Below are 27,566 nucleotides of genomic sequence, written 5' to 3' on the forward strand. Positions count from 1 at the left end.
GGGAAAATGCGAGACAATAAAAACAATAAAAGTACAAGCAAACTGGTAGATATGTAAATATATATAGGAAATATATATAGACCGAGTAATATATGTTGGTACATACTAGGTAGCTCTTTGTATTGTCGACATCGAGTTTGATGTCACATGTGGTCCACGTGCACGCGTCCCAAACAAACGCGTCGAATCTTCTTTCGCATTTGTAGCGCAACCACTTTGGCTCCATAACATACACCCCGTTGGTTCAAAACAATCGTTCAAACATGCCTCGTCCAGCCCCCAAACGAAGTCGCACAGCGGGGAAGAATCAGCCCAAAAACACCATAGGAGACTCAACACAACAAATTGACCCCAATGTCGCGAAATCGCCTGTGCAGCCCGAGCGAGCCCTGGATCCGAGACAGGCCCTACGCAGTCAAACACCCTTGACCAAAGGCCATGAACAAGCAATTGAATCTTCACCCACGGGTGACCGGCCAGGCACCGGCAGTCGACCTGGAACTGGCAGTCGTCCCCCTACAAGATCGCGCGGTTATTCCTCTACGCTATCATTCGCTGGACGCAAAGGCGACACGAACTCCCGGGTTCCTGGGACGCCTGGATTCGACAATTCGGTTCTGAGCAACTTTAGGCGGCGGCCGCGACAGCAAAGCATTCTGCAGATGATGCAAGCCGACGACGATGGCTCTTCCGATATTGATGATGATGACTTCCTTGGTGGGCTTAGCCCCAATGATGAATCGACACCACTGAACCTCTCTCGGGGAAAATCGCTACTTATCAAGCCAACGGACAAATCATCCCCGTCACCATCCGAATCCCCGCTCTCGTCCGGCGGATCGCGCAAGCGCAAGCGCATGACCCAAGAGATTCAAGTACCACAGTCGCCTATTGATATGGTAGAAGATACTCCAACTGCGACCCCGATTCGACACGGCGACTCTCGACATGATATTGGAGACGAACTTCCTGAAGATGAGGATGTTGAATCTGAGGGCGAGGAACTTGGAGATCAGGAGGTTGATGTCGAAAGAGTCGAGGCTACACCGCAATCCCAAAGGTTACCAGAAATATTAAGCCAGACTATGTTACCACCGGCCAGCAGCCCTGCTGGTTCCGTTACACCTAGTGACTCCACGCCGCGACCTGTTCAGAGGAAAAAGTCCAAAGCCCCGAGTCATCTATCGACAGCAAACCTGCAAGACAAGCTTTTACCACGTCGTCGGCGCAGACTCCGCACCATTAATGATTATAGCGACGAGAGTGATGATCAGCACGATGCTGCATCTGGTGACGAGGACGAGTTGAACTACCCATCACAAAGATCATCCGGGCGAAGGGCAGGGAAAAGCAAACCCAAACCATTAGCCAACACCCGCAACCCGAAGCAGAAGAAGATTAAAGAGAAGAAAACCAAGGACAAATCGTCAAAAGAACCAGCTACGTATTCAGGTTCTCGAACGAGTGGTGTCAACAAAGAAAACGAAACGATTCTGTCATCGCCATCATCTTCTCCTTTGTCATCACCACCTGAATCCGACGTTTCTGATTCGGAATCTGTGGAAACAGAGGCCACTCGTTGCGTGAGCGATGAGTTGCGCGCTGCCGTCAAAAAGTTTGCGGAAGTGGATCAATGGGAGATGGAATTCGAAGATGTATCTGCTTCAGAGAGCTAGTCCCGGAGAGATTGAAAGCCAAATAATCCGACTAATCCGACTAATCCGAATAAATATGATGTATGTTGTATGTATCTTTCATGTGGATATGTTTTTGGAGTAGCCGCGGAATTTCTTAAGCCCCGCAATGTAACCTCGTCTGCTAGTAAATATTACCTGAATACCCGACAGCTCTTCCTCTTTCTTTCTTCTTTCCCCCTACTATTCCTTCAATATGACTACCGTGGATACCATTCTTGCTGCCAAGTATCCGGCCAAGGCCCATGCTCTTCGTGTCGCTGAGTCTCTTAAGGCCCGCCATGGCGGGGCCGGAGTTATCTACCTTGAGGCTCAAAAAACTCGACTGATCGAGGATAGCGACGAGGATATGCCATTTAGGTAATGCAGCATTTCTATGGAATCTGGATTTGACACTAACCCTGGTCTAGGCAACGTCGTCCTTTCTTCTATCTCACTGGATGTCTTTTGCCCAATGCCGCCGTGGTATACGATGCCGTCAAAGATGAATTGACTTTGTTCATTCCACCAATTAACCCAGAGTCGGTCATTTGGTCTGGTCTTCCTCTGTCTCCCGAAGAGGCTGCGGAGCTCTACGATGTGGACCGTGTGCTGTTCACAACCGATGTGAATTCGACTTTGGCGTCGATCGCCTCGAGCCACAATGGACAAAGTGCTGCTTTTGCAATCGCCGAGCATGTGTCAGAGGGCACAATCTTCCAGGGCTTCGCTGAAACAAACACCACCAGCTTGAAGACTGCCATCGAGGAGACTCGTGTCATCAAGGATGCGTACGAGGTTGCGCTTCTGCGAAAGGCAAACGACATCTCGACCAAAGCGCACGTCGCTGCTATCCATGCCTCCAAGACCGCGACTAACGAGCGTGAGATTGAGGCTGCCATTATCGGCGCTTGCATTGCTAATGGATGTCGCGAGCAGTCCTATCACCCCATCGTTGCTGGAGGTGAGGGGGGGTGCTACTCTTCACTATGTTAGAAATGATGTCGACCTGGTCGACCCTATCACTAAGCAGCGGAAGAATAATGTTCTCATCGATGCTGGCGGTGAATACCAAACCTACTGCGCCGATATCACGCGTGTTATTCCTCTGAATGGAAGGTTTGCGCCTGAGACCCGTCAGATTTACGAGATTGTCCTCCAGATGCAGACGGAATGTATCGCGATGCTCAAGGAAGGCGTGTGCTGGGATGATGTACACGCGCTGGCACATCGCATTGCCATCCGTGGCTTGTTGAAGCTGGGTATCCTACGCGGATCCGAGGACGAACTGTTCGAGAAGCGTGTCAGCGTGGCCTTCTTCCCCATGGTCTCGGTCACTACCTGGGAATGGACACTCACGATACCGGTGGTAACCCCAACTATGAGGACAAGGATACCATGTTCCGCTACCTGCGTGTTCGCGCTAACCTGCCTGCTGGCTCTGTGGTCACCGTTGAGCCTGGTGTAAGTACTACCCCGTGAGAACCCTCTTTCCCAATTCTTATTATTTACCAGATTTATTTCTGTCGCTTCATCATCGATCCCGTTTTAAAGGCTCCCGAGACCGGCAAGTACATCGATACTGAGGTCTTGGAGCGGTATTGGAGTGTGGGAGGAGTGCGCATCGAAGACAACATCCACATCACCAAGGATGGTTCTGAGAATCTGACAACGGCCCCGAAAAGCATTGAGGAGGTGGAGAGCCTGGCCTTATAAAAAGCAGTTACTCTGCGGACATTAACAAGATTTTGCCCCTGGACAGTTGAAGGAGGTTCATACCAAATTATATGATAAAGGCATCGTTGATCCTCGGATATGTGATGGTACAACTGGCAATAACTAGATGTCTCTTCTGCGCTTGCGCGCACTTCCTTGATCTCATCCACCGATCCGTTCTTCAGCTTGCGATCCAGAATGATAGTCAAGACATCAAATGAAAACTCCGGCACTTCAATGCACAGCTTCTTAAAGTCGTCCCCAACCTCCTGGCGCAGCACGTGGCTTTGGTTCGCCCAGTAATTCGCCACAGGCTTCCGAATAGTAGTATCTGCTGCCGGTGTATGAGTGTATACATAACGGGCATAGGAAAGCTCCGCGTTAGGGGAACTCTGGACCTTATGGATCTTGGCATGGGCGATGCGCTGGAGGTTTGGAAGGCCCAGCTTCTCTGCCAGGGTGTAGATGCGCGCATGGCGCAGCAACTCATCACCGCTTTTGTCGTCGGCTGTTTCCCCAGGTGTTTCCGTTCGAATCACAGTGTAATCACGGGTATATTGGAATTGGAGGAAGCAACTGAAGGCGTCAACATCCTCTTCTGGCAGGGTAATGCGTCTCTATGGATCACGGTCAATTAGTATAAGAGGTGTAGAAATGTACGTGGAACGGATATGAATGAGTGAACGCACGGGTCCTGAAGCTTCGAAGTTGCTAACAAACTCGGCTAGTAGTGGTGCCTCCATCAGGAGGGATTGATGAGCTGTCATAACGGTCTCATCGTCGCCTTTCCCAACGATGATCTCAACGATTGGTGAAGTCAGGAAGCTACGAGTGGTTGTGAGCTGGCGGGTCATAATTGGGATAACGGAACGTGAAGCCATCTTTGAAAAACAGAACGGATTTTTGTCGCGAAAGGTTTAAGGAATGCTCACTCAAGGAAGTTGAAGCCTGCGTTCTTCTTTGCCGGAGCGGGTAGCTCTAGCTCTGCCTGCACATCTGGAAGTGTGGAATCTTGCGCAGGTTCTTCAGGTTGGCTTGTGTCCTGTGTTCCTCCCATCTCTACCTCGGTGGAGTTGTGGTTCGTCGCATTGGCTTCTTGGTTTGATTCAGTTTTGGGGACCCAAACTTGTGGTGTTTGTGGTAAATCCATGGGATAGGTAACGGATATGTATAAAGTGGTAGGGTGGTAAGGTGGTAAGAGAGGAAGAGAAGAGACACCAAAGCTCCAGGGGCTTAAGGCGGAGAAGCACTTCAGGTGACACGAATAGAGCTATCTAGGTATATATAGAATTGTGTATAGAATTTCTACTTTGTCAAGACCTCTGTTTCCTTTTTGTTTGGAAATTATAATATTTTACAATATTTTATACTCTTGGCACTCCGGACTCTTCCTGGATACTCCAATATAGGAACAGCTCCACAGAACGTCATTTGCCGCATTTACCCCATTTACCGCAGAAAACCAGCAGATCTCCCACAGAACTTCAGATTCGAAACAACTCTACAGAGTACGTGATGCAGAATGAAGAAGAACCAGAATCCATCGAGACTGAGCAAGGTCAATACTTGCTCACTGCAGAGGATGCCGAGCTTTTACAGGAAATTCTCAATCACAATCTCTCAAATCAGTCGGGTGAGAAACGGAAATTCAGGTTCCAGGACCTGAATTTCACCCGACAATTGAGTACTTTTCAAAATTTGGGGACGACTGCCCCCCAGTTCCATGGTTTTTTCGTTCTCTTCTGGATGGGGGTGACCCTGATGTTGTTCAGGCTTGCTGCCAATAATTGGAGAACCTATGGCAGCATATGGGGCAAGAATGAGATTATCCGTCTCATGATGGATAAAGATGTCATGGTTCTCGGCCTGACTGACTTGCTTCTTTGTTGGTCCACGGGGTTTTGTCTGATACTACAACGAGTGGTTCTCAAGGGATACGTTCGCTGGAACGGTCTTGGTTGGCTCATTCAGAATGTCAGTCTCAAAAGATTTGCCCCCTAGCACTGTTGCATTGCTGACCTATCCAGATCTGGCAAACTACATATCTTGGAGTCGTTATATGGTGGACATACCATCGCGATTGGCCGTGGACACACACGGTCTTCATCGTATTGCATTGCTTGACTATGCTGATGAAGCAACACAGCTATGCAGCCTACAATGGCTACTGTATGTCAAATTCCGTCCGGTCATTATCAGGAGCTAATGAAGGCAGTATCGGAAATGTATCACAAACGAAATATGCTGAAAGCAAGTCTTGGCCAAACCAAAGCCAAAGAAAGAGGATATGCTACCTCCGCCAAAGCCAAAAAGGGGCACTCTTCTGCAGTCGATACACAACTCAATGCTGAGATTACAGATCTCAAGAGGAAAGACCGTAGTCGGCGCTCTTCTGATCTCCAAAACTATTCTCGATCCCATGAAACCGACCAGCTTTTATCTCTTATTAGAACAATCGAGACCGGTGTGCCACTTGAACCGAACCAGGTTAAATCCCTCCGAGAACTGCTCGAGCAGGAGATCGAGGTCTTATCTGAGGGATTAAAGGGGCGGTGTTCACTGACCAACAATCACTATCCTCAAAACTTGACAATAGGAAATATCTGCGACTTCATGTCATTGCCCACATTGGTTTATGAGCTTGAATATCCCCGGACCAAGAGGATTGACTGGTTCTATGTCGCAGAGAAAACACTCGCCACATTCGGCATCATTGTGGTTATGATTGCAGTCTCTCAATCGTGGATATACCCGGTGGTAATGGACACGGTACGTATGAAAGAGGAGGGAATGACCGCGCAGCAGAGACTTCGGGAATTTCCCTGGGTTCTCGGTGACTTGCTTTTCCCGTTCATGATGGAGTATCTACTGGCATTCTATGTGATCTGGGAATGTGTTGTAAGTCTCTCTTGTCCGCTTTTTGATTTCTTTGCTAATCCCATCTAGCTCAATGCTATAGCCGAGATCACCATGTTTGCAGATCGAGGGTTCTATTCCGATTGGTGGAACTCTGTCTCTTGGGATCAGTTCGCACGGGATTGGAACCGTCCTGTCCATAACTTCCTGTTTCGGCATGTATACCATGGCTCCATCAGCGAATACCGTTTGTCGCGCGTATCTGCCAGTATCATCACTTTTCTCTTATCTGCATGTGTACATGAACTGCTCATGTTGTGTATCTTCCGGCGCCTCCGAGGTTACCTACTAATCCTTCAGATGTCTCAACTACCGCTTGTTGCACTGAGTCGGACTCGCTTGATGCGAGGTCGCCGTTTATTAGGCAATATCGTCTTTTGGCTGGGCATCTTTACAGGGCCAAGTCTGTTATGCAGTTTGTACTTGATCATTTGATTTGATTTGATTTGATACGGGGCCTGGATATCCATGGATAGTCATTGCTTCAAGATATGCGGACAGGCCATGTTCCATAACAATGATAGATACCTTTGAACGCATCCACGTGGCCATAGAGCTATATTGCGCCTGCAGCTTGATTTGGTACATATTATTTATTCAACCTCCAAGATATGAATATCGACATGCGCATATTTACTTTGCCGAATTGGACGAGCACAGACCCTTGTATCGGATAACCCCCACCTTAGTTACCAAGGTATATATATACCCGTGGACCTTCTCCATACTCTCCCTCCCTGAGATCCTTCTTACACACACTCCCCTTATCAACTATTTCGGTTTATATCTAAATGGCGTCCAACCCACCCGCTGCCTGCTGCGCCGTTGGCGTTAAACATGAAGGCGAAGCCAAGGGTCAATTCGAACAAATTGGCGATGGTCCATACAACCCATTCCCTGGAGATAGACTACAGTTTCGCTGACGGTCGCAGTCGAGGTCTACATTTCACGGCCCGAGCGCTCTAACAAGCGTTCCATCCTGTTGCTTACCGATGTAATTGGTCACCGCTTCATTAACGCGCAGCTTATTGCAGACCAGCTAGCGGCAAATGGCTACCTGGTCGTCATGCCAGACCTATTCCACGGTGACCCGGTGCCGTTGAACAACCGCCCTGCTAGCTTCGATCTGATGACCTGGCTAAAAGGCCCCCCAGGTCATCTGCCAGACCGTGTAGAACCCGTGGTCCGGGCGATACTAACGGAAATGAAGTCCAAAATGGGCTGCGAGCGGGTCGGTGCTATCGGATATTGCTTCGGGGTATGTTGCATGTCCCGCATATGCCTTACTGCAGCCCGATTTGACAAATACAGGCAAAATACGCCGTACGACTACTCCAGCCAGGCTTCTGTGATGTCGCCTATGTGGCACACCCCAGTTTCGTCGACGCAGAGGAATTACAAGCAATCAAAGGCCCGCTGTCCATTGCTGCGGCTGGTAAGTTATCATATGATCCGGCTACAGCGTTTTGACTAAACATCGACAGAAACCGATTCAATCTTTCCCACCTCGAAGCGCCATGAATCCGAGGATATCCTGGCCAAAACAGGCCAGCCGTACCAGATCAACTTGTTCAGTGGCGTTGAGCATGGATTTGCTGTCCGGGCAGATATCACTAAGCCGACCATTCGCTTTGCCAAAGAGTCTGCCTTTTTGCAGGCAGTTGCATGGTTTGATCAGTACCTCTAATCGGAGAGACAAATATCTAGCATGGTAACAATAAAGCTTTGATTGAAATCCACACCTGGTTAGATTTCGCCTTGAGAAGCGGCAAATTTACATGTATTGGAGGAGACAAAAAAAGTATGCAATGCCATAATTGGCCAAAGTGAACTGTTGTATTCCTTACATCTTCTCGTGGGTAGCCATAAGGGAACCTGTCATCCGTTAGAAACCGAAACTTCTGCCATACTGACAAGAGTATGCACTTACCAATAAACGTAGTGACCAAACGAGACCGAACTTGACAAATGTCCTCCGGGACCAACCAGATGGTAGCACCCATCTTTCTGGCGATACTGATAGAAAGCTTAGCGTTTGCATATGCCTCCTCATCGGTCCGACCGGGCGTGACCAGATCGTAGTCCACATAGCTACTCTTCATGCCATTGAGCACATCAAGGAGGAAGATTCCAGATCCAATAGACTTGTCTTTGAAGCTGCGTATCGTGGAAGACTTGCCGCCACTGCTAGACATGTCATTGGCCCAGCGGATCATCTCAGTATCAGTAATTTCGCGTTTGCCCAGCCGTTGGGCCAGCGCAGAGAGTGTGTTGGTGATATCACGGCGCATCAGCTGCCACACCAATCCGAGAGTGAGGGTTCGCTGGCCATCAGTGATATCAGCGCCCTGAACACCGACAAGAGAGAAACCATTAAATTTCCCAAGCTCGATCGAATAATTGGTGTTTTCCACGGCCTTGAACCGCATCATTTCACCACCAGACGCTGGTGGCTTGTTGACATGTTTCCAGTTCACGCTTCCAGGGATGACCTTGTCGTATGCCTGCAACAAAATAGAGCCGTCGCGTAGGTCATCGAAGAGCGAGTTGACCGCCGGCTGCACATCCAAGGAATTCAACCACAGAGTAAAGACTCTAGCTTCTCGCTCGCCTTCAGCATCGAAGTCTTCAACTTCGAGCTTCTCCTCCTCGGTGATCGGGTCCAGTCCTGGGTGGGTGTTGAACAGATTGGCGACAAAGGCAAGGTTCAGCTTGGGGTTACCGGCAACCAATGAGGTTGGGGTCAGGAACTTGCGGCAATCAAGCGAATCAGCGTTCTGGAGGACCTGCTCAGCCCGCTCAAGCAAGTCTCGAGTTTGGAGAGGGGCACGCGAGCAAACATCAGGTGCCAACTGGTTAAGGAGAACGGTGTAGTTCTCGCCATCCTTGACATCGGTAGAGAAGTTCGTCACCCTACATCGGTTAGCCACATGTCTTGATTTTCATTCCCCTCGGGCTGGACATACCGTCTGTCCCACTTGGCATTCTTGAGATGATAGTTGAACCAACGAAGGAGAATCTGCTCCGGAGGCAAGCGCAAGAACTGCTCCAGAGTTTCATCCTCGTCCAAAAGCCTATAAAGCTCCGGGTGGAGTTTGATATCGATCTTTCCAAGCAGACCACGGCGGATGATTTGCCAGATGAGACCCAGGATGAGATGCTCGCGCACCTCGATGATATCCCCGCTTCCAATGTTAACAACTGAGCATCCGATACCCTTGGCAGAGTTGATAACAATGTTATTGTTCTCAGTCATGTGGAAAGCATTCAGCTGCTTAATCTTCTTCCCGGCCTTATTCAGAACACGCTCATCAATGGTGTCTGGTACGCTGTCGTTGATCAACTTTGCCAGGACCAAGCCATCCTTGCACTTATCAAACATCTCAAATGTATCGGTGGGGAAAGGTAGGAGGTTGCCAACGTCCGCATCGCCCGCCAGGACGGCATTGATGTGTCGCGTGAACTCGGTTCGTTCGTCTTCGTTGATCGTATGCGTGACATTGGAAGATGATCCCTGGACATGGATTCGTCCACCCACACTGCCTTTGGAGACATGCCGAGATGCCCCAGTGCCAGCGCCGGCCCCTTGAATCACGGCCGCGGGGGTAGTTGCTGCACGGGCACCTTCAGCGGGTGCTGACCGAAGCTTCGAAACGAGCTGCCATAGCATTAATATTAAGATGAGAAAGGGAACGGGGGGAGTTGTATTACATCAACATAATCTTCGAGTTCCACGCGCCTGGAGCTATCGAGTTCCACATCCTTCAAAGCTGCACGCACCACATCATATGGCTGGCGTTCCGATTGTTGAGTGGCTTTGATCACGGTAGTTTCATCAAGGTAGCCGCGGTCTTCGACGTCCAATCTGTTGAATGCATCCTGGAGCGAAAAGATCTCGCCTTGATCAAGCTGCGGAAAGCGCCTATAGTAATCACAGTGGTCAGCATATGATTGTATTGAATGACGAGGAAATGTACTTCTGAAGCTTGAGGGCGTTCATCTTGTCAGAATCACAACCCTGAGGGGGGCAAAATAGGTGGGGTTGATCACCCAGGGAAAGACCGGGTTTCGACAAAAAGGAGAAAGTAGTGTTTACACCTTGCACAGATCAATTGTGAAGAAGTAAAGAAAGCAGATTAGAAGAAATCCGATCCGTGCTAAAGGTGGGCAGTGCAAGGCGAGAGGCAGCCAGGTATACACGAACCGAGGGGGGGGGGGGATGAGCCACAGCACCGGTAATGAAAGTGCTCAGTATGTAATGATACAGGGTACATAACGTTAGGGGTATTATTGTGTGGACGCGTAGGTATCATGTCAGTAATTCTGTGTTCTTGTATTATCGTATTCGGGAAGTTCGAGTGACGTCGACACCTTACATCTTACCTACATAACTAGATACTATGTTACCTATTAGGCACCTTAGGTAGCCACTCTTTTATAACAAGTTGGATATGAAGTATTTCATCTGCCTAATTCGCTTATTCTTCTCTTTCTATGGAATTATCTCGTTCTATCGTTTCCTATATTCTCTCCACAATTGACTAAGGTAAGCCATACAAAATATTATGACATAGGGAATATGACAACTCAGGAGTCCACGGTTTATAATTTCTAACTCCATATATATGTGATTAAAAGATGAATATTTAGAAATAACAGACATATGTTGAATGTGTATATCGGACCGTATAACCTTGGAAACGTGCACGGGTTATCCAACGTAATTGCACAAAACAACGGGATTACATCATTCTCCGATCTCCAAAACATTTGGGCTCATTGCAACTCCAACATTTTATCGTTTTGACGCCTTTTGGACCCCGTCTCTATCTTTCGTTCCTCTTTCTCTTAATATTCCCCTTTCATACCACCCGCACTTTCACCGTTTATCAATTCAGCTGCTCACGTTGGTTCGTCTCACTGCCTTCCGACGGGCACTCCTCCCCATGGCGGGTGCAGAGCAAAAGTCGTTCTTGGGGACACTAACTCCATGGAGTACACCCAGAAGTGCAACCCCAGCACCGCAGCCTAGCGATCCCCCCTAGAACAGGAGTTCTGCAACAATCGCAAGGGGAGGACCACACGGTGACCCACATGCATCGATTAAGCATGCGACGCTATCCTCCCGATTGCCCTCCATTGAAAGTCAGGTGGTTCTACGCAGTGGACTCGCCCAAGCGGAAGCCATCCATTATAGGGCAGAAAAAGGCAGACCAAAAGCCCTTGCCATCGCCGAAGAAATTCATCCCTTTCCCAGGGAAAGACTCCCAGTCCATAGAAACGACGTTTCAGAAACTCTCAGACATCGAAGATGCCCGCCAACAAAACCAACCAAAGGATAGCGAACCTGTATTGACCCAAGTGCCCGTGAATGAGGATTTTCTTTTCAATGTCGATGTGGAACAACGAGAGTTGAGTCCTACCTATTGGATTGGCCCTGTATATGAAGTCCGTCGTGGGACGTGGTTCATTCAGGATGGATCTAGCCTGAAACCATGTGAAGAAAACCTTGCTACCCAGCTTGAAGAAGGCTATATCAAATTATGTCCATGGAGGTCCCAACCTTCAGAACAGAACACGCAAACAAACGAAGAAGACAGATCTGGTCAGACCAAAAGAGTTCCAATTGACACCAACGAACCAGATGCCAAGCCCCCTCAATCAAGAGACCTGAACTCTCCTCCCGTGGCACAGGGAATGATTTCAACAGTCCTGGCCCTGCAGTTGAGCCCCAGCAGTATCGTCTCTTTGGCGCTTACATGAATAGAATAGTCGGGTATCAAGATGCCACGACGGCCTGGCTGATGAATGATGATTTTATGTCACGTTTTAGTACTTCGGTGTATCAAAAGCTAGGAGGCGTTCCGGGAACGAAGTTGGTTCGTGGCTTCGAACCCAGGAAGCCAAAAGAGACGCCGGAAGCAAAGGGACCGAAGCAAAAACCACTGGGCGAGACAGTACCTGTCAGAGGTTTGGATGAGGCCTTGAAAGAAAAGACTGAAAAAGCCACGGATACACTCAAGTCAACTTCCGCTGATGGATTCGAAGACTACGAAACTAGACCGAAATCAACATTAGAACGCCAAATGTCCTCCCTCGCCGGCGAGCCGCAAAATCCAGCTGATCTCGAAGAACAGGCTCGTAGGCAGGAGGAACAAGAGATGGAGGAGTCGAGGGAAGTGGACGGCACAGACAGAGAGCGCGAGGTCGATCATCTAGTTCTTGTCACCCATGGAATTGGCCAGCGACTCGGTTTACGACTGGAAAGCATCAATTTCATACATGATGTAAATGTGCTTCGCAAGACGCTAAAAACTGTCTACAAAGGTTCCCCTGACCTTCAAGCGTTGAATTCAGCGTTCCCAGATAGCGATAAGAATTGCCGTGTTCAAGTGCTTCCTGTGTGAGACTGACTCCCTTGCGTGGCCTTTCTTTCTTGCTAATTTCAGCAGGTGTTGGCGCCATCTTCTAGATTTTCCTTACCGAGGAGTGCGACAAAACAGAAAAGAACTGGATCTGACTGATGCGGACGTTCTTGAGGACGATGCTTACCCCAGCCTGTCCGATATAACACTGGAAAGCGTACCTGCCGTTCGAAACCTCATTTCAGATTTGGCTATGGATGTACTTCTGTACCAAAGCGGGTATTGTGAACACATCTCCAATATCGTCATCCAAGAATGCAATCGAATCCTCCGGCTGTACCGCAAGCAAAATCCTTCTTTCAAGGGGTCAGTCAGTCTCTGCGGCCATTCGCTTGGAAGCGCAATTCTATTTGACATCTTGTGTCACCAGCCGGAAACCAATACTGGTCAAAATGCTGCCTCCAAGGGAATGGCCCGAGAGAGCGACGACTCAAACCCCAAGGGTTCAAGTGGGTTTGATTTTGACTGCGAGGAGCTTTTTTGTCTGGGATCCCCTATTGCACTATTCCAGATGCTCAAGGGTAAGACAATTGGTGGATACTCTGCCGTGAATCCCCGAAATCGCAAAAATGCTTTGGATGTTGAGATTGACTTGGACTTGCATGGTCCTGGGCATGCGCTCAGTGACAATCCCGGTATTATCTCACTGCCAAAGTGTCGAGACTTCTACAATATCTTCCACCCTTCTGACCCAGTCAGCTACCGGGTCGAGCCTCTGATATCTCCAGCGATGGCAACCCTGAAACCTCAGCCTCTACCCTCGGTGAAGAAAAGCCTCTGGACGACCTCTGGTCAGAGTCTATCTATTCTCGGTAGCCGCATGGGCCAAAGTGTGGGATCCCTGTGGACAAATTTCACCACGGGTGTCGCAAGCAGCTTGTTGAATCGCAGCTTGGGTCTGAATGGCGATGAAACCACATCGGCTGCTCGCACTTCTGGTAAACCGGGTGATGAATCGACCCATAGACGGTCACAATCGGGTTCAGTTCAGCATGGGCCCGATGGATCCGATGATCACTATCAGACATTGATTGAATCTGATCTGGAGACTCTTTACGATGGTTTCCAAAAAAGCAGGAGTGTCCATCATGGCGAGAGTCCAGATCCCGACGCCGATACTAACCAGGATCGGAGGCTGAAATTCGAGGACGCTAAAGTGCGTGCCTTGAATGCAAACGGTCGTGTGGACTACAGCATCCAAGAGTAAGACACTATGCCCTACATTGCTGAACATTATTAACCGGGATATAGGGGGGCCTTCGATATTTCATTAATAGCCAGCATTGCCAGTCATCTCACCTATTGGGGAGATGAGGATGTCAATCACTTCATGCTTTCCCAGATGCTTTCTAGAGGACAGAGGCATAAACACAAGCAAAAATATAGATGAAACAAGTGCGAAATACATTACGCTATCTAAAGAGGCATCAGTATGAGGTACTTACATATGTACAACATAGGTAAATGGATGCTACCTACCTACCTAGGTAGGTGTAGGTCCCGGCGTACCCCGGTGAGTCCTTAGTAAGCCCATATCTCGCCCGAGTCGGACTAGCGTCCCTGGAGGTCGGCTAAGCATTAGGTAATATGGAATTCCCCTACAAAATCTTTTGTTTTTCTGTCTTTTCCTTCTTTCTATGTCCATCTCTCATCAGGACCAACTTTAGGATGTTGAAAAGCTCCTGGAATTCATTCTTACCTGGAGCCTAATTCTATAAATTTCTTCTTAATGAGGTTGAAATTTATTGGACCTTCACGGAAGTGAACACCGACCTTACAATGGACACCGCAAGAGGACTGATATATCAAGTATGTCCTGGCATGATGAGATTTTGGGGTCATGGTCACCCCTGTAGAGTACTTCCCTTTCTCCCAACCGCAATCTCTTTACATCTGGCATGAAGCACATGCTCTTTGAATGCTCAGATTCACTCGGATAGCGGAGATCAACTCCTTTCTGTTAGCTTTAGATTCCTTGCTATATAGCTCATGCTTGTAAGGAAATCATGATTGGATACATAAGAAAATATATGCATACATATATCTATTTAGCTATAATTTGAAACTCGGTACTCCCATACTCAATTATTCTACTCCGTACTCCGTATTTTTCCCAAGGCTATCGAATACGAGTACGAGATACGCACTGGCCAACAGAGTACGCCAAGCATTTTCCAATGTTGCTATCCCCGTATCTTCTTGTCCTTATTGTTCCACGCCAAAAGTTGTCTACACAGATCTATCTACAAGGTCATATTTGAGTCTGGACATGGAGGATTGACTACAATTACTCTGGGAACCCTCCAAATCCGGCATATCTCAGCACAATGAGTCGCCTCAGTGATGATGCAGACTCCCAGGTCATTTCAGCATCTCCATCCAAAGAGCACCCGACACAAGACCGCATTTCGAATACAGCGATTTCAAAAGAGTTCATCAATGCTACCCTCGATTTTCTCTCAACCTCTACGAATGAGACCCTCCTTGGAGTCTTTGCGCTTCTTGCAATCGTCACCTACATTGTCCTTGGGAGACTCGGTCTGCTTCTAATTGGAGTGGTTCTGGGGGTTATCCTGCACGCGTCATGGGAGGGATCGGATAATGAATACTCAGATCAAGCGTCGCACGCGCAAAAGCCCAACAGGCGTAGAGAGCTTGCGCTAGAAGTCTCCAACAGGCTTTTGGACTGGCCTAAGCGGGCTGATGCTTTAGACATCCAGGGAGGAGACGATGGCTCTATAAGTACGCTTGAAGACATGTCTTCGGCAGACTTGGAATATGTCACCTTCCGACCGGCCACCGCTGACGCATTGAGAACTCTCACCGATGCAGTCATTAAAGACTATGTCAAGTAAGTATCCTTCATCTATGCCTCCCTCTCCCACCGTGAAACAAGTAAAATAGCTTACCCCAAATAAAGATACTGGTATGAGCCACTTTTGCCGTCGGAATCAAGTTTCCCACACTCCTGTCGACGAATTTTGACTCATTTCATTACATCAATATCTTCGCACCTCTCGCGGAAACGAACAGAGGACACATTCTTGCAGTTTCTCACCAACTCCTCATCTATCGTCATTGTATTCCTGAATGAACTTGCAGCAGCATTTACCGCCCTGGGCTCCTCCCCAGCGGAAGCCCAAAACGCTGTGGATCAGTACCTTGAACAATTTCCGGATAGCAGCCTAGCGAATATCTTGTCTGAGAAACAACAAAAGAAGAAACTCAGTATGGTTGCGGATGATATACTGTCGAATTTCTTGGATGCCAAGGCCTACAATTGTCCGGCTGTACGGGACTTCCTCCGTGAGGTCTTTGCGGGAGTGATATTGGGGTCCACTGTTACCAGTCTTGCCCGTCCTGAATTTATCAATGAATGGATTATCTATCTCCTGCAGGGCGGTGAATCCGAAATCATGCACGCTATCGACGCAGGCGTTGAAGGTGCGCGGAACCAGGGCGTCAGTGCTCCCACGTCTTCAGAAGACCCAAAGGCAGACTCCGCCAAATCCACACAGAGAGAGTCCATGCATGTGGCAAGGGCTACAGAGGAAGAAGCAGTTCTAGAGACGAAACGTCTAAGCGCTATGATTGCATCCCATGATTCGCAGAGCTCGGATTCAGAACCGCCACGCCAAAACGAACGAATTCACGAAAATTACCCTTTGGAGGCTAGTTTGGCTTCAAAGATGACGCACGAAAACGAATGCCATGAAGAACAGGGACCAGTGCCCAGTATGCAATTACTTGCAAGCCCGAAATTATCCGAAGACCCTTCTGCGCCACCTTTGATTCTTCATGGGGCACAAGTGTTGGTAGATGATGACGGAGCGAGGGATGAGAAGAGCCACATCAAGTCGCAACCCATGTGGGATTATCTACTACAGGTTGAACCAGCGTCAACACGCTCGACTGGCTGGATGGTGTTTCGCAAATATTCGGACTTCCTGTCTCTCCACGAGATTCTGGGGACTGTTTCACGTTTGAATCAGATTTCAAGTTTCTCAGAGCGTCACCCCATACTGCCCACCTGGAAGGGCAAAACGCGACAAGCTCTCGCCCGAGACCTTGAGTGGTATTTACAAGACGCCATGAAGCATGAGTCACTTGCTGACACTGATCGAATGCGCCGGTTCTTGGAAAAAGATGTCGGTTCTTCCACTGAATCCGCCGGTTCTAACAAACCGGCATTCTCTTTCCCTAGTCAAACTGCGTTTGAAAACATGGGCAAGGGTATGCTGGGGGGCATTGACCAATGCGCCCAAGGGAGTGGCGGGCGTATTCGGAGGCGCCAATGGCAAGAAGCCGGCCGTCACTGCTGATCAGATCCAACACAAAGTTGATAACTCCAGTCGCACCAGTTTGTCGCAGACACGGTCTAGCTCTGGTGATCGTACCGGCGTAAGCGACGGAAATGTCGATTCGCCTGCGGTGTGCCCTAGCGAATCCCTGGAAATCCAAAGAGGCGAAATTTCCAAGTCGCCTTCGACGTTCGGGAATGAGCAAGGTACATTGACCACAGAGATCCCACTCTCTAAAACCTCGCTTGATATTAGAGATACAGCAGAACTTGACATCCACGCAACGGAAACTACTGATCAAACCTTATCACATCGCCGATCTGAGACTGAGCAGAGTTTTGGTCAACCTCGCAAGCAGGGGAGTCCCATCACAGCTGATGAGACGCAAATAGCGGTAGAGCTGATCTTTGCGGTCATCAATGAGTTGTACACCTTGTCGTCTGCGTGGAATATACGTCGGACCCTTTTGAATGCTGCCAAATCGTATATCCTACGTCCCGGGAGCCCGACATTGGAAACAATTCGTACTCTGTTGCAGGATTCCATGATAGAAGGCCACACTTCGGACAACGCCCTGGGGGATTACCTCGTCAAGCTTCGTGAGAACGCGCTTCCGACCGAGGAGGAACTTAAAGCCTGGCCCCCTCCGCCCAATGAGGAGGAGAAGATCCGGTTACGGGATACTGCACGTAAACTATTTGTGCAGCGAGGAATTCCACAGGCCTTAACAAGTGTTATGGGGGCAGCTGCTAGTCGCGAAGCGCTAGAGAAGATCTTCGATAGTCTTCAAGTTGAAAGTGTCGCTCGAGGATTTGTCTTCTCAATCCTCCTACAGGGCCTTAGGGTATTGACTCTCTGATGTTCAATGGATCATATTGATTTTTGAGTATACACATGAATGAGACACCACAAGTACATATGGTAGGAATTATCAATGAGCACATATATACCTAGATAGGCACGTGATTACGTGTCCGCGTTTCGCGTTCGTGTTTGGACCTACACACCTTCCCACTTTCTCACCTTTCATACCTTCTCACTTACCGAGATTACTCAACCATGTCATCCAGGAAACGTCCGTCCGAGTCGGGCGCTGGCCTTGACGATAGCGTGCGCCCCAAAAAGGCCAAGGTCAACACTACAGCGGAAGCTAAAACCGACTCTAATGGAGACCGCTATTGGGAAATATCCAAGATGCGCCGTGTGACAATATCTTCTTTCCGTGGGAAGACCCAAGTCAACGTCAGAGAATATTATGAAAAGGACGGGCAGGAGTTGCCAGGAAAAAAAGGTCGGTTGATCGGTCAGTTTGCATAAACCATGCTAATGTTCATTCCCGATTTAGGGTATCTCAATGCCAGTGGATCAGTTCGCTGCCATAGTTTCCCTCCTACCTGAAATCGAGAAGGCATTGAAAGAGAACGGGGAGACTCTGCCTCGGCCTATCTACTCGGCAGAGGGAGGCCAGTCTGATCAAGGAGAGCAAGAACAGGCCAGTCCGGACAACCAAAGTCCATCAAAGCAGAATATTGAGGCGACAAGTGATGAGGAAAGTGAAGCATGATCGCCGTTGAGAGTTGATTTACGTTGCCCATAAATGGCTCTTACAGTTTCCATCATAATCAAATTGATATTGCCCGTTTGAATCAAAACATGGCGAACTTGCTCCCACTTGCTCCCAAGTTTCCTTCTAGATCACATACTTGCCTCTTGCGTCGCCGTGTTGTTGGCAATAGAGCCTCCCAGCCAAGCACGACGATGATCTTCCTCTTGGATAAGCTGGCTCTGGTCTCCGATTTGACCCCATCCTCCTCCTCCGGGCGTACGGATAATGATTCGCTCCCCTGCTTGCATCTGGACGGAGTTCTTCGCCCCGAGGTTGATGTATCTTGTCTCCCAGCCTCCGTCTTGCTTCTTCACGCGACGCGCCCAGATGTTCTGGCCACACTGGGCGTCCTCGCCTCCCTCCAACCCATATGGATGGTAGACTCTTCGTTCGGAAAGAATAGAGACTTGCACGGGAATACGGAATTCAATATCTCGCACAACGCCGTCCCCGCCGCGGTGCTGACCATTGCCTCCTGAATTCGGTCGAAGACTGAATTCTTGGAGGATGACAGGGTACCGCCGTTCAAACACCTCTGCATCGGTGATTCGGGTGTTGGTCATGTGTGTATGGACCCCTGAAGTGCCTTCCCAAGTCGGACCAGCCCCGCTACCACCGGCGATGGTTTCATAGTAACCGAACCCTTTCGTTTCCGTCTCACCGGGCATATTCCCCCCGAACCCGAATGTAAGGTTGTTGGTATCACCCTGTGACGCAGCGCAAGCCTGGAAGCACCTCAAAATGACATCGGTCACTCGTTGACTCTGAAGTGAAAATGATAAGCCCATGATCAACGTCAGTATCTGCCTGGTCTTACCGTCAAAACGTTGCCACCCACTACGGCAGCTGATTCCGAGGGGGATAGAAGACTACCAGGAGGAATTCGAACGTCGATAGGCTTTAAACAGCCCTGGTTCAATGGGATATCCGCCGAAACCAGGCATCGCAGGCAATAAATGATCGCTGAATATGTGACAGCCTCTGGTGCATTGATATTGCCTATCATTGTCAGCTCAATAAACGTCAAGTTTCCTCTTGAAGGCCGCTCTACCATACCATATACTTCTGGACCGGTCCCCTCAAAATCGAAGATTGCCTCTCCTTTGTCCCCATCTATTGATATATTCAATTGAATAGGGCTCCCGTCATCCATATAATCAGTAGCACTCAATTCTTGCCCAGCAAATCTTTTGCTCACATCTTTTAGTAGATTGCGCACGCTGAGCTCTGCGTTGTCTTGTATCTGGTGCATATAGAACTGCACGACAGTCTCACCATACTCCTCGATTAGAGTGTTGATCAAGCTGATCCCTTTCTTATTCGCAGCAATCTGAGCTTTGAGATCATTCAAGTTATCTGCTAGGCATCGCGTCCCACTGCAGTTTGGATACTGGGCTGGCTCTTTGTACAGCAATTCTGTGATGCGCTCCTCGTCAAACTTGCCTTCTGATACCAATTTTTCGCTTTTGATGGCTGCGCCTTCTTGGTAAAGCTCTTTTGAGTGAGGTGGCATAGATCCCGGGAGTATTCCTCCAATGTCAGCTTCATGCAGGTCAGTATATCTGTTCCATTTTCCCCCTCTCTCTCACTCGGGAAAAGCTCTTACCATGATGCGCTCTAGAGGCGACGTAGAATATGATCTTTCCCTGGCTAAAAGCAGGCTGCAGGACTGTGATATCTGGAAGATGAGTTCCCCCAAATTCCGGGTGATTTGACACAATTACATCGCCGGGCTTCAATTTATCTTTCCAGATCCGGGCCTGTATCTGTACACAGGTTGACATGCTACCGAGATGGACGGGCAAATGTGGCGCATTCGCAACAAGCCCGCCTTCTGCGTCGAACAATGCGCAGGAGTAGTCAAGTCGCTCCTTTACATTGGTACTTACACTTGTCTTCTGTAAAGCACGTCCCATCTGTTCAGCAATAGCCATGAACCTGTGCGAGAAGACGCTTAGCAGGATAGGATCCACATTGTCAGTGCTAATCTTTGGCAGGCTGGCGTCGGATTCACCAATATTGATGACGACGTGGGTTTTTGTCAAGAGCGCCGAAGCCCCTGGGGTCACCACGATCGTTTGGGTCTCATCAGCTAAAATGGCTGGGCCTCTCACTCGGTCATCAATCTTCAAGTCATCAAGTTTGTAGATTGGTGTTTCACGTCGGCCGCCCTCAAAGTATACGAGAGATCTGCGATATTCTTGGCCCATCGCCACATCCTTTGGGTTGGACTCTCGGACTTGCTGGTCCACAGTCTTCTCGGATACTTTGAATCCTTTCCCGATTCCTCTCACCCGCACGTCATCCACAATTATGTCCCGGTCTGGGAGAGTGAAACCAAACTCTTCATCATGTTGCTTCACAAATGCCTTCCCAAAGGCCCATTCGTCGCCCCCGAAGTGAAGATCGGCTTCCTCTTTGCTGGGTTTAAGTATCATCAAGGCAGATTCTGTTCCTCGATATCGCATATTGAGGTATTCTTCAAACACGATTGAGTCATTGCCGAAGCCTTGGTCTTGCAACTTTTGCGTGGATCGTTTCTTTAAGTCTTCTATTCTCGAACCAAGTGCATCGCGGACCTCTCCCTTATCGTCATCAGCCCAGATCTTCGATTCGGGCTCTTGGTTTTCATCAACAACGTCTGCCAGTGCCATTCCGTATGCCGAGAGCACCGAGGAATATCGATGAATCAAAATCTGCCGAATCCCCAGGCTCTCGGCAATGGCAACGGCATGCTGGCCCCCGGCTCCCCCAAACGTAGCCAACCTGTGTTTTGAGGTATCATGCCCCTTAGCCTCTGTCAAGGATCGAATGGGCCGGGTCATTGTCTCGTTGGCTACCTTGATAAAACCAAAGGCAACCTCGTCAGGGGACATTTCTCGGCTTTGGCCCCCTTTGGTCAACCTGTGATTGATTTCTTCGGTTAGTTCCTCAAACAACACCCGACTGGCTTGCTCATCCAGTCCCTGGGTTTCATCAGAGCCGAAAATCTTCGGGAAGAAGTCTGGGACCAATCGTCCAAGGAATAGATTGGCATCGGTTACTGTGAGCGGTCCACTCTTGCGATAGCATGCGGGCCCTGGATGAGCTCCTGCTGACTCAGGCCCAACGACGAAAAGATCGTTACGGTAGAACAATCTTGAGCCACCACCGGCAGCAACAGTGTTGATATCCAACTGAGGAGACTGGATTGTCACTCCAGCGGTGGTTGTCTCAAAGACATGTTCGTACCGGCCGGATCCATACCTGCTAACATCCGTGCTCGTCCCTCCCATATCAAAGCCTATTACAGGTGTCTTCGAAACAGGATCGTAGGAAGTCAACGCATACCCCACCACTCCGCCAGCAGGCCCTGACAGAATTGCTCGTAGGCCTGAAAATTGGTCCACGTCCACCAGGCCACCGTCTGATTGCATGAATTCACAGCGTGCGCCTTTGGCGCCCGCCTGCTGTTTGACACTCTCACTGCCCAGGCCACCCTCAAATCCGGCTTGAAATCCAGAGATATACTTCTTGATGGCAGGGGTCAAATATGCGTCGGCGCAGGCTGAAGTTGTCCTCGGCACAAGTTTAATCATCGGCATGAGCTGGTGGCTCAAACTCACATGGTGGAAACCAATCTCCTTAGCGATTCTTCCCACCAGTGCCTCATGGTCCGGAAAGGTGTACCCATGTATAAGACATATTGCTATGCTTCTAATCCCGCGGCTGTATACCTCTGTCAACTGCGATCTCACCAATTCCTCAGACGGACGCTTCAGTATGCGAACTGCTTCGGAAGAAAGCCCGCGAACAACGTCGTCTTCTACACGGGTCTGTTCTCTGGGAGTAGTGGTAGTGGTGTTTCTTTGCGGATCTTCTGCGTAGTCTTCCAAGGTGACGCGCTCGTCCACCTCAATCACCTCCTCATAAAGGACATCGGGACGTTTGATGGCAAGGTCGAATATTCTGGGACGAGACTGATTTCCAATCTCGAGGCAGTCTTTGAAGCCCTTGCTTACCACTAGCGCTACCTTCTCTCCCTTCCGTTCGAGCAGCGCATTTGTTGCCACGGTTGTGCCCATGCGGATGCTCTGGATCAAGGAAGTATCGATGGGTTCCTCACGAGGGATTTCATGACCTGTAAACTTGGAAAGAATGCGCCGGATCCCCTCCAAAGGTGCATCTTTGTAGTTGCCGGGGTCTTCTGAAAGCAGTTTAATCACAATATCATCTTCCAAGCGGCCCGTCCCGGGATTTCCAACGCAATCCGTAAATGTCCCGCCCCTCTTTGCCATGTTAGTGTTCTGCATATGTGATGAGAGGGAAGAAGACTAATACATCGATTGCAATGCTGATTCCTGTTTGTTTTGCTGAATCCATAATAGTAGAAAGTATTTGAATAAGATAGTCTTGTGCTCTACAACAGTAGGGACAAAGTGCAAGAGTTGTATTAGGAGAGAGGCCCGAACTACGTATAGGTAGCTATAGAGGGGTTAAATTGCCTGAGGCACCGAATAGTGGATGTTCCCTACAAATATTCTACGTCATATGGCTACATATGTCCACGGGTATGTATGATAGGGGCAATTTCCAAAAAGTACTCTGTATCGGATTTCATGTTGTAGAACTGGGGTTCTTCCAATTAACAATACCGTAGGAACCGATATGCTTCAAAAACCGGCTAACCCGCATTTATCCTCACATACAACTAAGGCACTACAGTGGTTTAGAGTAACCAGACCACATAGGATGGCGACCGGTCGAAGAGGGCGAGGGATTGAAATAATCGCTTTCAAATTAAAATTGCGAACAAGACGGGAAGGCGAAACGGAATTCATCGTGGTATTTGGGCGCGGACTTGGAACGATCGCTCGACGTTCGTTTAGGTGGGATCCGAGCTGCTGACCAGGATAAATTACCAACCTCAAAAAAATAAGAAATATCGGGAATAACTTGGGGAAAAAGCAAATTTGAAAAAGAGAAAAAAAGCAGGGGTCACACGTTCACTCGGCCCAAGTTTGTCCAGCGAAGAGCAAGCTTCACGCCATTGAAATCAGAAACACAGAGGCAAAGGGGCGGCGAGGTACGAGATATTGCCGTAGGATGAATTAGGAGCAACACTGGGGCGATAACCTTGTCTCCTCCTCCCCTAGTTGGCACAACCGCAATGGAGGACACCTTCAGAAGACGAAAACATAATGGCGACGGGAGACATGGTTCGAGGGCGAATGAACGTAGTACTGAGTTGATCTACTCAGCAGTATCAAGCTCATCATGAGCAGAGGGCATTGGGTCCAGGGGTACTGCTATATGTGAGTAAAAAGACATTTTCTAAGTGGATTCCCGGGGCAACTGACCTTTCCTGTCCTCACCGTTGGGGCCGTTCTCACGATCCTCCTCACGACGCTCCCGATCATCATCACGTCTCTCCCGGTCATCCTTGCCATCGCGTTCACGGTCATCGGGGCTACGAGAGCGGTCGCGAGAACGGTCGCGGTCACGTCGATCGTGGTCACGGTCACGGCGGTCAGTATCACGGTCGCGGCGGTCGTAGTCGCGGTCGGCGTCGCGTTCGTACCGATCGTCTCGGCGAGGGAATAGTCGCCGCCACGGCTGCGACGAGGGGATGGGAACGACCACGACGAGGAGGAGTGCGATCACGGCGACGATCACGGCCAGCATCACGTGGAGCGTCACGGCCAGAGCCAGAGTCAAAGCGCCAGGAAGCAGAGGGAGGAGTGCGTGCCCACTAGAGATAGGTTAAAAGAGATTTTCCAAAACTCTGGGGGAGGGTGGAGAGGATATGCTTACCTCAATCTTCAGCAAATCATCGCGACCGATACGCTTGTTGTGCATCTCATGATAAGCATCATCAGCATCGCGGCGACTCTCGTATTCAACGAAGGCAAAACTAAGCGATTTAGATTAGACTGGTAAAGTGGGTTTCAGATATCATGGTTTAACTCACAGTCGGCTGGAGGGAGTGCGCGGGGCAGGGATATCACAGCGAACAAGACGCCCATAACTAGTTCGAAAATCAGTTGAGCTGGCTCCAGATACCGGTATCGAGGGAAATTATGATGAAGAATGACCAAGACCAGCTAACAGTTGCCCAAGGAGTGAGACGGGGCAACGTAGACATAAGCTTCCAGGCCAATGTCAATGTCACGCTGGAAGAAAGAAAGAAGAGGGTCGTCCAAGGAATCCAGTGCCAATGGTCTTCATCGGGAGGTCGTCGGAGGGATGGGAATCGGAGTTCGTAGGTGCGAAGGTAGAGGCGACACGTACCGTTCGAATTCGTAGGCAAGATCGCGAGCACGGGTGCCATGGCCAAACCCGGTAACATACAGAGTAGTTCCAGAGCGGGAAGACATGGTGCCGTTAGCACAGAGCAATGGAAAAGAAAGAAGATCGGGTCAGTTAGAAGGGTTTGAAAGAGTTGGAAAGGAGTGGAGCTTAAGAAGCTTCAAGAGGATTAAAGAGTATAAGGGAAGAGAGAGAGAGCACAGAAAGAATTAGTGATGAAGGTGCTACGGTGGATCAAACATGCCAATGACGCAATTGATGAAAGGAGTTTTTTTTTTTCCCTCTCTCTTTCTTTTTCCATGCGTGTTTTTTTCGTTTCCTTATTTTATGACAGATGGTTTATTTACAAATGTAAAAGGATATTGTTATTTTTTTTTTTAAGAAAAAAAGAAATTATATTTGAAAAGAAAAGAAAAAAGTAATACCAATACAATGTTGGAGAGGTCTAGGCATTACCTACATGTACATATACGGAGTACGGAGTACGAATGGTACTATGTAGCTTATCCGCCCCCAAGGTACGTAATATAAGTGGCGGACTATCGGGAGGTACCGTGTCTGTCGGTAAGTCGGGATGTTCTTCTCTTTCTGAACCTCTAAACCTCTCCAAAGGCAATTTGATCCTCCAGATATACACACCTCCGTGATCTGTGACCACATTCCTGGTTCCCTATTTCTTCTTTCTTCTTTCTTCTTTCTTTTCACCTGTTCACATCTCCTACCAACATTGAAGGGGGGAAAAGCAACTCCGACCCAACATCACATCTGATCATAGCAAAGTCCTTCGTTTTTGACCTTGCTTCTCTTTTTTCCCCCCCTTTTCGCAAATCCACTATCGACATTACCTTTTATACCTCGGTTACATGGCCATTGAAACGAACAACACACCACGGGACACAAGATCAATGATGTGCTTTTAGATCATCAAGCCTCCGAAAACAATCAACCTTCATGGCTAGCACGACACCAATAGTGCTTCATCGCATTTGATTTGCAGCAACAATCAAGCTTCATTTTCCGATTAAAAGAGTGGTGGGAAAATCATTATACAGCAGATCACAAAGGACTTTTTTTTATCAACCTCATCTGCAGAACCGGATGTGCATATCGTCAAGATGAGCTTAGATCGCCAGAATGTTGTTCAGAAAGAGGAGCTGGAGGGTGCAGCAAAGCCTGCCTTGCAGAACCTGTCTAAATTTCCCACAGGTTCAAGTTCAGCCAATGTGAGAAGGAGAAACCCCCCATCATATGAACTAGGAGGCTGACAGTTTGATTAAAGCAGGAGCTGATTAATGAGGAGAACCCCTCGGTGCTGGTTCGTGTTAGAAGGAATCTCGCCGAACCAGTGGTGGCTGCATTTATGGCTGGTGGAGTGGCTGGTGCAGTTTCCAGGACCATAGTGTCACCACTCGAACGATTGAAAATTCTTCTTCAAGTCCAAAGCGTCGGTCGAACAGAATACAGATTGTCGATCTGGAAAGCCTTGGTGAAGATGGGGCGGGAAGAAGGCTGGCGGGGCTTCATGCGAGGAAATGGAACAAACTGTATTCGCATCATCCCCTATTCTGCGGTACAGTTTGGGAGCTATAATTTTTACAAGCAAGTGGGTGTCTGCTCCTATCCTGCAGAACTAAGGTTCGATCCAAACTGACATTCCTTTGATCCAGTTTGTCGAGTCTCCCGATGGTGAAATGACCCCGATGCGTCGCCTTATTTGTGGAGGTGTTGCCGGCATCACCTCGGTGACTATCACCTATCCTCTGGACATTGTTCGGACCCGACTTTCTATTCAATCCGCTTCATTTGCCGATCTTGGATCAAGAGATCCAAGCCAAAAGCTGCCAGGCATGTTCACCACAATGGCCATGATCTATAAAAATGAAGGTGGGACAAAGGCTTTATATCGTGGAATTGCTCCTACTGTTGCTGGGGTGGCCCCATATGTGAGTTCTCAGCTTAATTTTGACTTGGTCACAACTGACAAGCGACAGGTGGGACTCAATTTTATGACCTACGAATCAGTCCGCAAGTATCTAACACCGGAAGGGGACAAAAACCCTAGCCCCTATCGAAAACTACTGGCTGGCGCGATCTCTGGAGCAGTCGCCCAGACCTGTACATATCCTTTGTCAGTTCTTTTGTTCTATTTGCTAAGCCTTGCTAAGCCCGGGTGAAACTGACTATTCTTTAGTGATGTACTACGTCGGCGATTCCAGATCAACACAATGTCAGGAATGGGTTACCAATACACCTCGATCTGGGATGCTGTGAGGGTGATCGTGGCTGAAGAGGGACTGCGTGGGCTCTTCAAGGGGATAGGGCCGAATCTTTTGAAGGTTGCTCCTAGTATGGCAAGCAGCTGGTTGAGTTTTGAAATGACTCGTGATTTCTTCGTCCGCTTGGATGATAGAGAATAGTTCAAATAATATATGTACCTAGATATTTCTTCGCATTATTATTATGAACATTTTATTATACACAATGCACATAAACAAAGAGTGGATAAAAATGATCTGGTATGCTGTACAAATAGACAATGTACATCCGTACTCAGGTACGCCATAACAGAATTTGAAAGATAAGGTTCATTTATACTCCCGACGGAGTAATTCGCTACTCCAGGGCTAGAGGCAATGAGACC

At 48.8% G+C, this 27,566-nt stretch overlaps 12 protein-coding genes across 12 annotated transcripts; 7 read left to right on the plus strand and 5 right to left on the minus strand.

Annotated features, from left to right (window-relative positions):
• Positions 1–263: 263 nt before the first annotated feature.
• On the plus strand, positions 264–1,676 carry N7519_010758 (uncharacterized protein; the record flags this gene model as incomplete). Its single annotated transcript, XM_057297531.1, has 1 exon — positions 264–1,676. One exon carries the CDS (start codon positions 264–266, stop codon positions 1,674–1,676), a length of 1,413 nt encoding a protein of 470 aa, XP_057145413.1.
• Positions 1,677–1,890: 214 nt separating this feature from the next.
• On the plus strand, positions 1,891–3,389 carry N7519_010759 (aminopeptidase P family protein; the record flags this gene model as incomplete). Its single annotated transcript, XM_057297532.1, has 5 exons — positions 1,891–2,054; positions 2,105–2,611; positions 2,670–3,006; positions 3,066–3,137; positions 3,189–3,389. 5 exons carry the CDS (start codon positions 1,891–1,893, stop codon positions 3,387–3,389), a joined length of 1,281 nt encoding a protein of 426 aa, XP_057145414.1.
• A 21-nt stretch (positions 3,390–3,410) lies between these two features.
• N7519_010760 (uncharacterized protein) lies at positions 3,411–4,539 on the minus strand (the record flags this gene model as incomplete). Its single annotated transcript, XM_057297533.1, has 4 exons — positions 3,411–3,427; positions 3,514–4,006; positions 4,079–4,214; positions 4,322–4,539. 4 exons carry the CDS (start codon positions 4,537–4,539, stop codon positions 3,411–3,413), a joined length of 864 nt encoding a protein of 287 aa, XP_057145415.1.
• Positions 4,540–4,904: 365 nt separating this feature from the next.
• N7519_010761 (uncharacterized protein) lies at positions 4,905–7,992 on the plus strand (the record flags this gene model as incomplete). Its single annotated transcript, XM_057297534.1, has 7 exons — positions 4,905–5,363; positions 5,417–5,558; positions 5,605–6,287; positions 6,336–6,492; positions 7,238–7,563; positions 7,617–7,740; positions 7,790–7,992. The coding sequence occupies 7 exons, from the start codon at positions 4,905–4,907 to the stop codon at positions 7,990–7,992; spliced, it is 2,094 nt and encodes a 697-aa protein (XP_057145416.1).
• Positions 7,993–8,148: 156 nt separating this feature from the next.
• On the minus strand, positions 8,149–10,305 carry sac6 (fimbrin; the record flags this gene model as incomplete). The annotated part of the gene is made up of 5 exons (XM_057297535.1): positions 8,149–8,180; positions 8,236–9,218; positions 9,272–9,963; positions 10,086–10,227; positions 10,283–10,305. The coding sequence occupies 5 exons, from the start codon at positions 10,303–10,305 to the stop codon at positions 8,149–8,151; spliced, it is 1,872 nt and encodes a 623-aa protein (XP_057145417.1).
• Positions 10,306–11,414: 1,109 nt separating this feature from the next.
• N7519_010763 (DDHD family phospholipase) lies at positions 11,415–13,937 on the plus strand (the record flags this gene model as incomplete). Its single annotated transcript, XM_057297536.1, has 3 exons — positions 11,415–11,910; positions 11,958–12,708; positions 12,758–13,937. The coding sequence occupies 3 exons, from the start codon at positions 11,415–11,417 to the stop codon at positions 13,935–13,937; spliced, it is 2,427 nt and encodes an 808-aa protein (XP_057145418.1).
• A 1,120-nt stretch (positions 13,938–15,057) lies between these two features.
• On the plus strand, positions 15,058–17,890 carry N7519_010764 (uncharacterized protein; the record flags this gene model as incomplete). Its single annotated transcript, XM_057297537.1, has 3 exons — positions 15,058–15,581; positions 15,651–16,963; positions 17,001–17,890. 3 exons carry the CDS (start codon positions 15,058–15,060, stop codon positions 17,888–17,890), a joined length of 2,727 nt encoding a protein of 908 aa, XP_057145419.1.
• Positions 17,891–18,090: 200 nt separating this feature from the next.
• N7519_010765 (transcriptional coactivator p15/PC4 family protein) lies at positions 18,091–18,595 on the plus strand (the record flags this gene model as incomplete). The annotated part of the gene is made up of 2 exons (XM_057297538.1): positions 18,091–18,334; positions 18,393–18,595. The coding sequence occupies 2 exons, from the start codon at positions 18,091–18,093 to the stop codon at positions 18,593–18,595; spliced, it is 447 nt and encodes a 148-aa protein (XP_057145420.1).
• A 131-nt stretch (positions 18,596–18,726) lies between these two features.
• Positions 18,727–22,929, minus strand: N7519_010766 (uncharacterized protein; the record flags this gene model as incomplete). Its single annotated transcript, XM_057297539.1, has 4 exons — positions 18,727–19,401; positions 19,455–19,636; positions 19,694–20,179; positions 20,244–22,929. The coding sequence occupies 4 exons, from the start codon at positions 22,927–22,929 to the stop codon at positions 18,727–18,729; spliced, it is 4,029 nt and encodes a 1,342-aa protein (XP_057145421.1).
• Positions 22,930–23,416: 487 nt separating this feature from the next.
• N7519_010767 (uncharacterized protein) lies at positions 23,417–23,834 on the minus strand (the record flags this gene model as incomplete). The annotated part of the gene is made up of 3 exons (XM_057297540.1): positions 23,417–23,542; positions 23,621–23,768; positions 23,815–23,834. 3 exons carry the CDS (start codon positions 23,832–23,834, stop codon positions 23,417–23,419), a joined length of 294 nt encoding a protein of 97 aa, XP_057145422.1.
• A 35-nt stretch (positions 23,835–23,869) lies between these two features.
• N7519_010768 (RNA-binding protein) lies at positions 23,870–24,993 on the minus strand (the record flags this gene model as incomplete). Its single annotated transcript, XM_057297541.1, has 6 exons — positions 23,870–23,922; positions 23,977–24,204; positions 24,257–24,368; positions 24,431–24,530; positions 24,588–24,644; positions 24,908–24,993. The coding sequence occupies 6 exons, from the start codon at positions 24,991–24,993 to the stop codon at positions 23,870–23,872; spliced, it is 636 nt and encodes a 211-aa protein (XP_057145423.1).
• A 1,047-nt stretch (positions 24,994–26,040) lies between these two features.
• On the plus strand, positions 26,041–27,342 carry N7519_010769 (putative mitochondrial carrier protein; the record flags this gene model as incomplete). Its single annotated transcript, XM_057297542.1, has 5 exons — positions 26,041–26,148; positions 26,208–26,528; positions 26,593–26,868; positions 26,917–27,053; positions 27,117–27,342. 5 exons carry the CDS (start codon positions 26,041–26,043, stop codon positions 27,340–27,342), a joined length of 1,068 nt encoding a protein of 355 aa, XP_057145424.1.
• Between the last annotated feature and the right edge of the window lie 224 nt (positions 27,343–27,566).

Source organism: Penicillium mononematosum (genome assembly GCF_028829835.1).
Source record: "Penicillium mononematosum strain IBT 11891 chromosome Unknown utg000005l:1.0-9366267.0:1.0-9372171.0, whole genome shotgun sequence".
NCBI lineage: Eukaryota > Fungi > Ascomycota > Eurotiomycetes > Eurotiales > Aspergillaceae > Penicillium > Penicillium mononematosum.